Raw genomic sequence first — 11,304 nt, forward strand, 5'->3', positions numbered from 1 at the left:
TGGTGCAGTGTTTATCATGACCTGAAACATGGGCCTGGAACCCAAGGAAGAGGCAGGAGGTGCAAGCACGGTGGTGGGCCGCCCTCCGTGGGCTTCCTGGCTGAGGCCCACAGCGGGCCGGGGCAGGCCTGTCACCCCCACGGTCTCCCATGGGCTGGCTTAGAGCGAGGGCGACTAAGGTCCGTGGACCAGCCTCAGTCCCACCCCACCTCCTCCCACAAGCACGGCCTGGGGTGACTGCAGGCCCCCACATAGTGCCAGCACCCCAGATTTACATCTGTGGATCCAGTCATCCTCCCCGTGTTGACCTCGTGCCAGCCCTGCTTCTACAACAGTGCCAGCGGTGTGTCTAGAACGTACCAGTCAGGCATCTACAACAGTGCCAGTTTGGCATTGTCCTGGGCACAGAGAAAATGCCCAGTCTGGTGTTTGTGGTGCGCATGGCTCTGACAGAGAGCTGTCTTGGCAGCCATCCATCCACTGAAGAATCCTTGCCATGAGGCCCTGTGAGGTCCAGGGAGGCCCTGGATCAGAACTCCGCAGGACAATTCCAAATCCCCACCTCCAGTGTCACCATGGGTGGGCAGACAGCATGCTGCTGCCTCTGCAGGAGCTGGAGGGCTGGGGCAGAGCCCGGCTCAGGGCCCCACGGAGGAGGCAGTGTAGTGGGGAGACACTTCTGGACTCTGTGGGGTGGAGAGCCCGTCCAGAGCGCCAAGACGGGCCTGGCAGAGACAGGCTCTGGGAAGAAGAGCGCAGGGGAGGCTGGGAGCGAGCTCAGGAAAAGCCTGGCTCTCATTCTGGCCAAGGAGGCAGGCGTGCCATGGCGCCACCTCTGTGCCTTTATTTGATTTCTTCACCGATAGGCCATCATTTCCCGTCTGCTTTATTGAGGCTGCTGACGACGTCAAGCCACCACCTCTACCCATATAGGCACCATTTCCTGAAGGATTTCAGGGCCCAAGGGACAGTCTGTCTGGTCGGCCCGTGGGCTTCCTGTGGCCTCATCTTCAGTGAGCTTCTTCCAGACCGGCACCTTTCCTGAGCACACATTCAGACACCCTCAGTGGCCACACTGCACCGTCACCATGGTGGGCCCTTTTTGCCCTGCACCAATTCCTTCATGCCACGGTGAAGTTCTGTGGCTGGGAGCCCAGGTGTGAGAGTGGCTTTGAGGGCCGTGCCTGAGCTGGGGCCTGTACAGAGAGGAGAGGGTTGGTTCCGCCTCGCCGATTGGAGGTTTCAGTCATGCTCAGGTGACTCCCGTGCGGAGGCCCACAGCAACACACCACGGCAGATGTGAGTGGGGAGCAAGTGGGGAAAGTACAGAGAGGGTTACGTCAATAAACCAGACACCAGTCCAAAGCCCTCCACAGTAAAGACCGAGCCCTCAGTTCCTGTCTCCAGCGGAGCCCAGATTCAAACTGGGCAGGTGCAGTGGCTCCTATCTGTCATGTCAGAGGACTGCCTGGAAAGCCAGCCTGCGGTGGACTGTCTCAGTGTCTTCACACCAGGGTCAGGCTCCCCGGTGGGTACACAGGGCAGCCAGGGGTCTTTCACAGCCCCTGCCGTTTCCAGGTGATCCCACCGCTCTGTCCGCACATTGGCCTGGCCTGGACTGTGGGTAGGGGCCGGGCGAGGGTACGGGCGTGGGATCTTCTGGGGCCTCCTGCATTCCTCTTTCTAGCCCTTCCAGCTCCTCTGCTGTCCCGTGTGGACACCAGCTCGGGAGCTCCTCCGTGCGTCCCAGCCCGTCGGCTGGGCTCTGCTGCCCTCTCCACAGCCGTGCAGAAGGACTGCTCCCCAGACCTCCAGCCAACGTTCATCTTCAGAAGGTGATCTCACCCCTAGCTTCCAGAAGGAAGCAGAAACCACCAAAAGGCTCCATCTTCCCGAATTCCCTGCAGTGCTCTCCTCCCTCCCTCTGCGCAGTGCAGGAAGGAATGGTTGCTCGGATCCAAATGAGTCCGTTCTCTGTGCATGGACCCAGGTTTGCTGTTATCAGTGCTTCTCAGATGACCCCAATCCCCACCCCGCCGCCACACCTGACCCCACCTGCCCCTCCCCATCTCACCCACCCCTCCTGTCCCTCCCTCCCTCCCTCCAGGGACCGCATGCTCTTCCCACAGCTCTCAGGCCTGGGAAAGCAGCTGCCCCTCTGAGTAGAGTTTGCCTCTGCATCTCCTCCACTTCTCAGGACCCTGCACTCCCCCATTCCCTCATGTCACATCTCTATATCCCACACCGTACTGTGAGGGGCCAGGACTGAGGGGCCTTTCACAGAGCCTAGAACACAGGGCCATCATCCAGTGTCCACAGGGTGGTAGAGCAGGGTCTCAGCCTCCATCATCCAGTGCCCTGGGGTGGTAGAGCAGGGTCTCAGCCTCCATCATCCAGTGTCCACAGGGTGGTAGAGCAGGGTCTCAGCCTCCATCATCCAGTGCCCCCAGGGTGGTAGAGCAGGGTCTCAGTCTCCATCATCCACTGCCCCCAGGGTGATAGAGCAGGGTCTCAGCCTCCATCATCCAGTGTCCGCAGGGTGATAGAGCAAGGTCTCAGCCTCCATCATCCATTGCCCCCAGGGTGGTAGAGCAGGGTCTCGGCCTCCATCATCCCATGTCCCCAGGGTGGTAGAGCAGGGACTCAGCCTCCATCATCCAGTGTCCGCAGGGTGGTAGAGCAGGGTCTTGGCCTCCATCATCCATTGCCCCCAGGGTGGTAGAGCAGGGTCTCGGCCTCCATCATCCATTGCCCCCAGGGTGGTAGAGCAGGGTCTCGGCCTCCATCATCCCATGTCCCCAGGGTGGTAGAGCAGGGACTCAGCCTCCATCATCCAGTGCCCTGGGGTGGTAGAGCAGGGTCTCAGCCTCCATCATCCAGTGTCCACAGGGTGGTAGAGCAGGGTCTCAGCCTCCATCATCCAGTGTCCACAGGGTGGTAGAGCAGGGTCTCAGCCTCCATCATCCACTGCCCCGGGGTGGTAGAGCAGGGTCTTGGCGTCCATCATCCAGTGTCCCAGGGTGATAGAGCAGGGTCTCAGTCTCCATCATCCATTGCCCCCAGGGTGGTAGAGCAGGGTCCCAGCCTCCATCATCCAGTGCCCCGGGGTGGTAGAGCAGGGTCTCAGCCTCCAATCCAGTGCCCCGGGGTGGTAGAGCAGGGTCTTGGCCTCCATCATCCAGTGCCCCGGGATGGTAGAGCAGGGTCTTGGCCTCCATCATCCAGTGCCCCAGGGTGGTAGAGCAGGGTCTCAGCCTCCATCATCCACTGCCCCCAGGGTGGTAGAGCAGGGTTCCAGCCTCCATCATCCAGTGCCCCGGGGTGGTAGAGCAGGGACTCAGCCTCCATCATCCAGTGCCCCGGGGTGGTAGAGCAGGGTCTCAGCCTCCATCATCCACTGCCCCCAGGGTGGTAGAGCAGGATCTCGGCCTCCATCATCCCGTGTCCCCAGGGTGATAGAGCAGGGTCTCAGTCTCCATCATCCATTGCCCCCAGGGTGGTAGAGCAGGGTCTCGGCCTCCATCATCCATTGCCCCCAGGGTGGTAGAGCAGGGTCTCGGCCTCCATCATCCATTGCCCCCAGGGTGGTAGAGCAGGGTCTCGGCCTCCATCATCCCATGTCCCCAGGGTGGTAGAGCAGGGTCTCGGCCTCCATCATCCATTGCCCCCAGGGTGGTAGAGCAGGGTCTCGGCCTCCATCATCCCGTGTCCCCAGGGTGGTAGAGCAGGGTCTCGGCCTCCATGATCCAGTGCCTGCAGGCTTCTCACCAGACCATGGCAGTCATGGACCATCAAGCCTGGTTCTTGTGTGTCAGGTGGTGGCAGGGTAGTGATGGTCGGCCTTCCCTTTATCCCCCAGCCCACCAGCTACTCTGGTACAGTCCAGGTGGCGAGTGCAGGCTCCATGGCTGGTCCTGGCTCTTTGAGCGCACGTCAGTGCTTGCCATCACCTTGGGTACCTCTTGCTTTGCTGCCCTGCCTTCCTTTCCTTTCCTGGGGAGGCCGGGGGCCTGTGGACAGCCATGGAGGATAAAGGGCTGCAAGGGTGGCAGGGTCCCGGGGCCCCAGCAGTTCCCAGTGGAGGCCTCAGGGATCCCAGGACAGCAGCCATGCTCTGGCCATGCCAGTGAGTCGGGGCAGAGCCGCAGTGGTAGCCCAGGATGCTGGGCGGTCTGCAGGCGGACAAGGGGCACTGGGGACCTACGTGGAAAGTGGCTGATTCCTGTGGTCCCCGAGGGGGCGGGATGGAGGGGACCAGAGGCAGAGGGGGGGCAGCTCCTGGTGGCCTTGCTGAGAAGGGTGGAAGACCCTGGCCCATCTGCCTGCCCAGACGTCTGGCCACCACCCCAGGTGCTACGACCCCAGGGGTTTCCTGACCGGCTGCTAGGGTGACCGCAGGCGTAACCACGGCGCCTGGGCGTTCAAGTGGTTGCCGGTCCCAGGTTCCTTCTTTGGGGTGTGACAGCAGAGTGTGGTTGGCAGGCCGGTGGCCGGGCCCTGTGGGACACAGGCCTTTCACCCCCTGGAGCGCTGGGGGCCAGGTACCCTGGGGAGGCAGAACAGGCAGGCGGCTATGCCCAAGGTGGACCCAGATCCTGCGGTGAGGCCATGGTCCAGCCAGCCAGCTCCCGCCCAGCCCCTGCTCACTTCCATGGGTGGGCAGCGGTGAACAATGCCCCCACACTGCTTCTCGGTCACCATGGTATAGCTTGATGGCACCACAGAGGCCTGGCAGGCCTGAGGCTCAGGTGGAATGGGCCAGAGGTAGAGGGTCAGGACCACCTTTGTGTACAGAGCCAGATGCTGGTGGAAGAGGCTGAAATCTGAGATTATGGTTCAAAGCCAGCCCAGGCAGCAAAGTCCATGAGACTCTTACCTCCAATGAAACACCAGAAACTGGAAGTGGAGCTATGGCTCAAAGTGGTAGAGCACTAGCCTTGAGCAAAAGAGCTCAGGGACAGCGCCCAGGCCCTACAATGAACAATAAGTACATACCTACACGCATACATACATACAACCACCACAGGACACACAAAGCCAGGTGGGGAAGAGGCTGCTGTGCAGGCCTGGGGGCTGCAGGCCTCCCTGGGGCCTCCCTGGAGGAGCTGTGAGCTTCCTGCTGAGGATCCCGTCCATTCTGGGCTCTTACCAGTCCTCTGCCCCAGGAATCACCCAGCACAACACAGGAATGAGCAGGAAGCCACATCACCTGGGCTCTCTGGGGCCTGGGTCACCCTGGAGGTCACACAGCTTGGCGGCCTGGAGGCTGGCTGGGTGGCAAGTGGATTCCAGAGTCCTAGGGTATTCGGGAGGCAGGGATGGAGCCGTGAGGCCGGAGCCTGGGAGGGTCCTGAGCGGGCCTGACCCCACCTTGTGCCTCTCTGAGCTGGGTGCCACACTCACAGCTGTGGGCCTCCAGTTTCCTCAGGACCAGGCGGGGGGCAGGGAACCAAGCAAGGGGACAGCACTGAGGTTCACAGCTCCTGGAGCAGACATGTCTGCAGTGCTGGCAGGTGCTAAGGTCCTGGGACTAAGCCAGGATGTGGACAGCAAGCACAAGGATGTCTGCTCAGACGTGGATGACCTGTGACGACGACGATGGGCCTGGTGGGTCCCCTGCATGTTCTCATGACTTCATTGCCAAAGCCACGCTAGGGCACTGGGCCTGTTGGGTTGAAGAAGCTGATGGCCCAGCTGGGCCCAGGAGCCTAAGTGCCACGCTGTCCAGGCAGCGGGGCTGCTCACCCAGATAGCCTCCCATTCAGGGCCCTGTCATGTAGCTGAGCTCATGAGCCTGCAGGAGCCAGGTCGGGGCCCATGGAGGCCAGCAGAACTCCAGGGCCAGGAGGGGGTGGCCTGGGGCCTGATAACCACTGACGATGGCAGACAGGCAGGCATGGTCCTTCAGCCCTCAGCCCTCGCTGGGCACAGCCTCACAGACACCACCAGCCATGTGCCTGCCTCTCCCGTCTCAGCCTCTCCTCCAGGGTCTCTCCCTGCTCTGCCCACCACCCACCCCACGCCCCCTTGGCCCACTCTCTTATCTGAGTCCTCCGTGCACAGTCCTGGAAGCCCGTCCCCATGGCAACGGGGCAGATGGCCCTGAGATAGGGCTCCCCTCCCAGTCCCACCACAGCTCAATCTGTCTTTGAAATTAAATCAGCTGTGATAACATCGCAGGCCAGAGGGAGGGAAGGAGAGGAGGGAGAGGGTGCAGGGGGAAGGGGGGGGGGCTGTCCGGCCCCACCCACACCACCAGGACCGGTGCAGGGAAGGGACAATGGGCAGGACCCTCTGCCAGGGGGGCTGTGTGGCCTTGGCCAAGTTACTTATCTTCTCAGACTCAGTTTCCCCATCTGTAAAATGGGGATAAATAACCACATTGGATCCTTTGAGTCACAAAGCTTTCAGGCCAATTTCCTTCAGACGACACACAGAGCCTCAGGTTCTTCTGGGGACAGGAGAAGTTTCAGTCCTCTCTGGGGATACTCAGAGGCTCGGTCCTCTCTGGAGACTGGCTGGCAGGCCAGCGATGTCGGGAGGTGGCCCGGGGCTGGCAGGGATGGGGAGCTGCATTACCCCAGGCTTTGCCCCCCAGCCCTGCAGAATCCACACTGGCCTCAGGCCTGGGATTCAGCATGCGCTGGGGCCTGGACCTGGCCAGCCATCCCTGGGGAGCCCCAGCCAGCGCACTTCCCGCTGTGGGCCGGGGGGGGGCCACAGGCAGCAGTCATGTGGAAGGCCTCGCATGGACCCTGGGCTGGCAGCCCAGGAAAGGCCCAGCATGGCAACGTGCGCAGTGAGCAGGCCTGGTCTGGTCAGGCCCCAGCCTAGCTTAGGAAGCTGGATAGACGCGGACCCTGCACACCTGGTGGGGCCTGAGTCTGCCGCTCCATTAAGCAGCAGTCCTGGGCTCTGTGGCTGCCCAAGGGGGGCAGCAGGCCCTCAAGTTGGCGCTGGGAGGGTGCGTGGCTCCGGAGGAAGGGGGGACAGACAGGGAGCCCCAGCGTGGGATCCCTGGGAGCTGGGGGCCTGGACGCCCGGTCAGTCCCTGGCTCTCGGCTGTCTCCAGCCCAGCCCAGGCGGCTGCCTGGACCTCTGGGGCACCATGGATTTGCCCAGCAGCTGTCTTGGTTACGCGAACACTCTTGACTCCAGGCCGGCTGACGGGGACAGAGGTCAGGTGTTTAATGCTGTGGTGGACTTGATGAAGTTAAACCCAGGCAGGACCGCCCTGCCTGCCGGGAACACAGTTAAGGGCCTTCAGCCTCCTCAGGCCGAGACCCAGCCTGGCCCAGTGCAACGCACGGCAGCCAGACTCAAGACCAGGTCCTCAGGGCATGTTGTTAACCCTGAAGGTCCTGGCTTGGGCCCCACGGGCTTCCTGGAAAAGGAGCCCCTCTCTGCGTCCCAGCCCTGCATGAGATGCTGACAGATCTCCACGGCCTCTCGTTCACCACTCTGCACTCCCGCTTGTTAGGAGAAGCCCAGACCCCTCCTGGCACCCCGCCCTGTGAGTGCCAGCGTGCCTGAGGCCCCTGAGCAAGCCCAGCCGTGGCCTGCAGGCAGTGCACTCTGGCCTGCTTTCCCTGCCACATCCCAGACCACTGGACGCCTGACCACATCCTTGTCTTCCTGAGACCCACCGCACCCCACACTTCTGGTCACTTCTTGCAAACTAAGACTGAACCCTCAAACCTGGAGTCGCCACTCTCCCTGACCCCTACAGCCATAGACACTGTCCTGACCAGGCCCTGTGAGCTACGTGGCCTCCCCAGAGTGTGCGGAGGCCCTCCTACCCACCCTCCCGAAGACAAGGCCTTCGGGTCCACTCGGGATGGAGTCCTGGCTCAGCCACAGCACGATGGGACTCCCTGTGCCTCAGTTTCCACCTCTATGCAATGGACCCACAAAGACAGCCAGGACCACACACACAAGGCCTGGGACCTCTCACACGGGGCCAGGAATCCAAACACAAGGCCAGGAATCCACACACGAGGCCAGGACCCACACACCAGGCCAGGACCCCACACACGAGGCCAGGACCCACACACGAGGCCAGGACCCCACACACGAGGCCAGGACCCCACACACACGAGGCCAGGACCCACACACGAGGCCAGGACCCCACACACGAGGCCAGGACCCCCCACACACGAGGCCAGAACCCCACACACGAGGCCAGGACCCCACACACGAGGCCAGGACCCACACACGAGGCCAGGACCCACACACACGAGGCCAGAACCCCCCACAGGAGGCCAGGACCCCACACACGAGGCCAGGACCCACACACACGAGGCCAGAACCCCCCACAGGAGGCCAGGACCCCACACACGAGGCCAGAACCCCATACACGAGGCCAGGACCCCACACACGAGGCCAGGACCCCACACACGAGGCCAGGACCCACACACACGAGGCCAGAACCCCACACACGAGGCCAGGACCCACACACACGAGGCCAGAACCCCCCACAGGAGGCCAGGACCCCACACACGAGGCCAGAACCCCACACACGAGGCCAGGACCCCCCACAGGAGGCCAGGACCCCACACACGAGGCCAGAACCCCACACACGAGGCCAGAACCCACACACACGAGGCCAGAACCCCACACACGAGGCCAGGACCCACACACGCGAGGCCAGAACCCCACACACGAGGCCAGGACCCCACACACGAGGCCAGGACACCCCACAGGAGGCCAGGACCCCACACACGAGGCCAGAACCCCATACACGAGGCCAGGACCCCCCACAGGAGGCCAGGACCCCACACACGAGGCCAGGACCCACACACACGAGGCCAGGACCCCACACACGAGGCCAGGACCCACATACACGAGGCCAGAACCCCACACACGAGGCCAGGACCCCCCACAGGAGGCCAGGACCCCACATACGAGGCCAGAACCCCACACACGAGGCCAGGACCCCCCACAGGAGTCCAGGACCCCACACACGAGGCCAGGACCCACACACGAGGCCAGGACCCCACACACGAGGCCAGGACCCACACACGAGGCCAGGACCCACACACGAGGCCAGGACCCCACACACGAGGCCAGGACCCCACACACGAGGCCAGGACCCACACACGAGGCCAGGACCCCCCACAGGAGGCCAGGACCCCACATACGAGGCCAGAACCCCACACACGAGGCCAGGACCCACACACGAGGCCAGGACCCCACACACGAGGCCAGGACCCACACACGAGGCCAGGACCCCACACACGAGGCCAGGACCCCACACACGAGGCCAGGACCCACACACGAGGCCAGGACCCCACACACGAGGCCAGGACCCCACACACGAGGCCAGGACCCACACACACGAGGTCAGGACCCCACACACACGAGGCCAGGACCCCACACACGAGGCCAGGACCCCCCACACACGAGGCCAGGACCCCACACACGAGGCCAAGACCCCACACACGAGGCCAGGACCCACACACACGAGGCCAGGACCCACACACGAGGCCAGGACCCCACACACGAGGCCAGGACCCCACACACGAGGCCAGGACCCACACACGAGGCCAGGACCCACACACACGAGGCCAGGACCCCACACACGAGGCCAGGACCCACACACACGAGGCCAGGACCCACACACACGAGGCCAGGACCCACACACGAGGCCAGGACCCACACACACGAGGCCAGGACCCCACACACGAGGCCAGGACCCCACACACGAGGCCAGGACCCACACACGAGGCCAGGACCCCACACACGAGGCCAGAACCCCACACACGAGGCCAGGACCCCCCACAGGAGGCCAGGACCCCACACACGAGGCCAGAACCCCACACACGAGGCCAGGACCCCCCACAGGAGTCCAGGACCCCACACACGAGGCCAGGACCCACACACGAGGCCAGGACCCCACACACGAGGCCAGGACCCACACACACGAGGCCAGGACCCACACACGAGGCCAGGACCCCACACACGAGGCCAGGACCCCACACACGAGGCCAGGACCCACACACGAGGCCAGGACCCACACACACGAGGCCAGGACCCACACACGAGGCCAGGACCCACACACACGAGGCCAAGACCCCACACACGAGGCCAGGACCCACACACGAGGCCAGGACCCACACACACGAGGCCAGGACCCCACACACGAGGCCAGGACCCCACACACGAGGCCAGGACCCACACAGGAGGCCAGGGACCCACACAGGAGGTCAGGGCCCCCCACACGAGGCCAGGACCCCCCACACGAGGCCAGGAGCCCCACACGAGGCCAGGACCCCACACACGAGGCCAGGACCCACACACACGAGGCCAGGGACCTCTATGCAATCTGGCCAGCTCCCGAAAACTCACTCAGCATATTTATTAGCGGTTGGCCCGTGTGGTGGTGACCGGCCAGAGCTGAGCCAGCGCTCACTTGCTGTCCACCCTCTTTAGCTGCTCCTTGCCGTTGACGGTGACTGACGTGAGCTGCCCGTCCTCCTCCACTTCCACGCGCTCCTGCCCGTTCTCCACGATGCGCTTGGTGGTGACCTTGTGTCCGTTGACCATTTCCGTGGAGGACATCACAGACTTGAAGCCGGAGCTGCCAGCCCCGGAGCCCCCAAAGGAGGTGGAGGAGAAGGTGGTGCGGCTGCCCGCATTGCGGCCCAGTGAGTCAAAGGACGAGAAGGCCTCCATGAAGGCCGGGAACTCCCCAAAGCCTGCCGTGAAGGCCCCTCGCAGGCCGTGGCCCCGGCCCCGCTCGCTGCTGAAAGGGGCGTCCCAGAAGTCAAAGGAGAAGGGGTCCAGGCCCCCAAAGAACTCCCTGAAGATGTCCTCGGGGTTACGGAAGGTGTAGCCGCTGCCGAAGGGGCCGCCACAGGTTGGGCCGGCCCCACCCGCTCGCCAGGCCTCACAGCCTGCCCGGTCATACAGCAAGCGCTTCTTGGCGTCCGACAGCACCTCATAGGCCTCGGACACCTGCTTGAACTTCTTCTCGGCCTCCTCCTTGTTGTTGGGGTTCTTGTCCGGGTGCCAGCGCAAGGCCAGCTTGCGGTAGGCCTTCTTGATGTCCTCCGGGGAGGCGTTGGCAGACACACCCAGCACCTCGTAGTAGTTGGCCATGCTTGGCAGAGGGCACGGCGCCGCTGGTGCCAAGGAGGCTCTGGCAGAGCCGGGACGGTGACGGTGGAGCTGGCCACGTCGAGTCCCCGCAGCGGGCGGGGCCGGCTGGAGTCTGCTGGCTGGGGGTGGAGAGAGAGCCCGGCAAGTTCAGCTTTCCATAGCACCGGTGCCCGGGTCAGGTGGGGTCCTGCTGGAGCAGGGTGG

At 63.6% G+C, this 11,304-nt stretch overlaps 1 protein-coding gene across 1 annotated transcript; it reads right to left on the reverse strand.

The window, feature by feature from the left end:
• Window positions 1-10,337: 10,337 nt before the first annotated feature.
• Window positions 10,338-11,304, reverse strand: Dnajb8 (DnaJ heat shock protein family (Hsp40) member B8). The gene has a single exon (XM_090323886.1). The coding sequence runs from the start codon at window positions 11,098-11,100 to the stop codon at window positions 10,408-10,410; it is 693 nt and encodes a 230-aa protein (XP_090180012.1). The 5' UTR covers window positions 11,101-11,304; the 3' UTR covers window positions 10,338-10,407.

Source organism: Megascapheus bottae, chromosome 33 (genome assembly GCF_031878675.1).
Source record: "Megascapheus bottae isolate mThoBot1 chromosome 33, mThoBot2.hap1, whole genome shotgun sequence".
Lineage (NCBI taxonomy): Eukaryota > Metazoa > Chordata > Mammalia > Rodentia > Geomyidae > Megascapheus > Megascapheus bottae.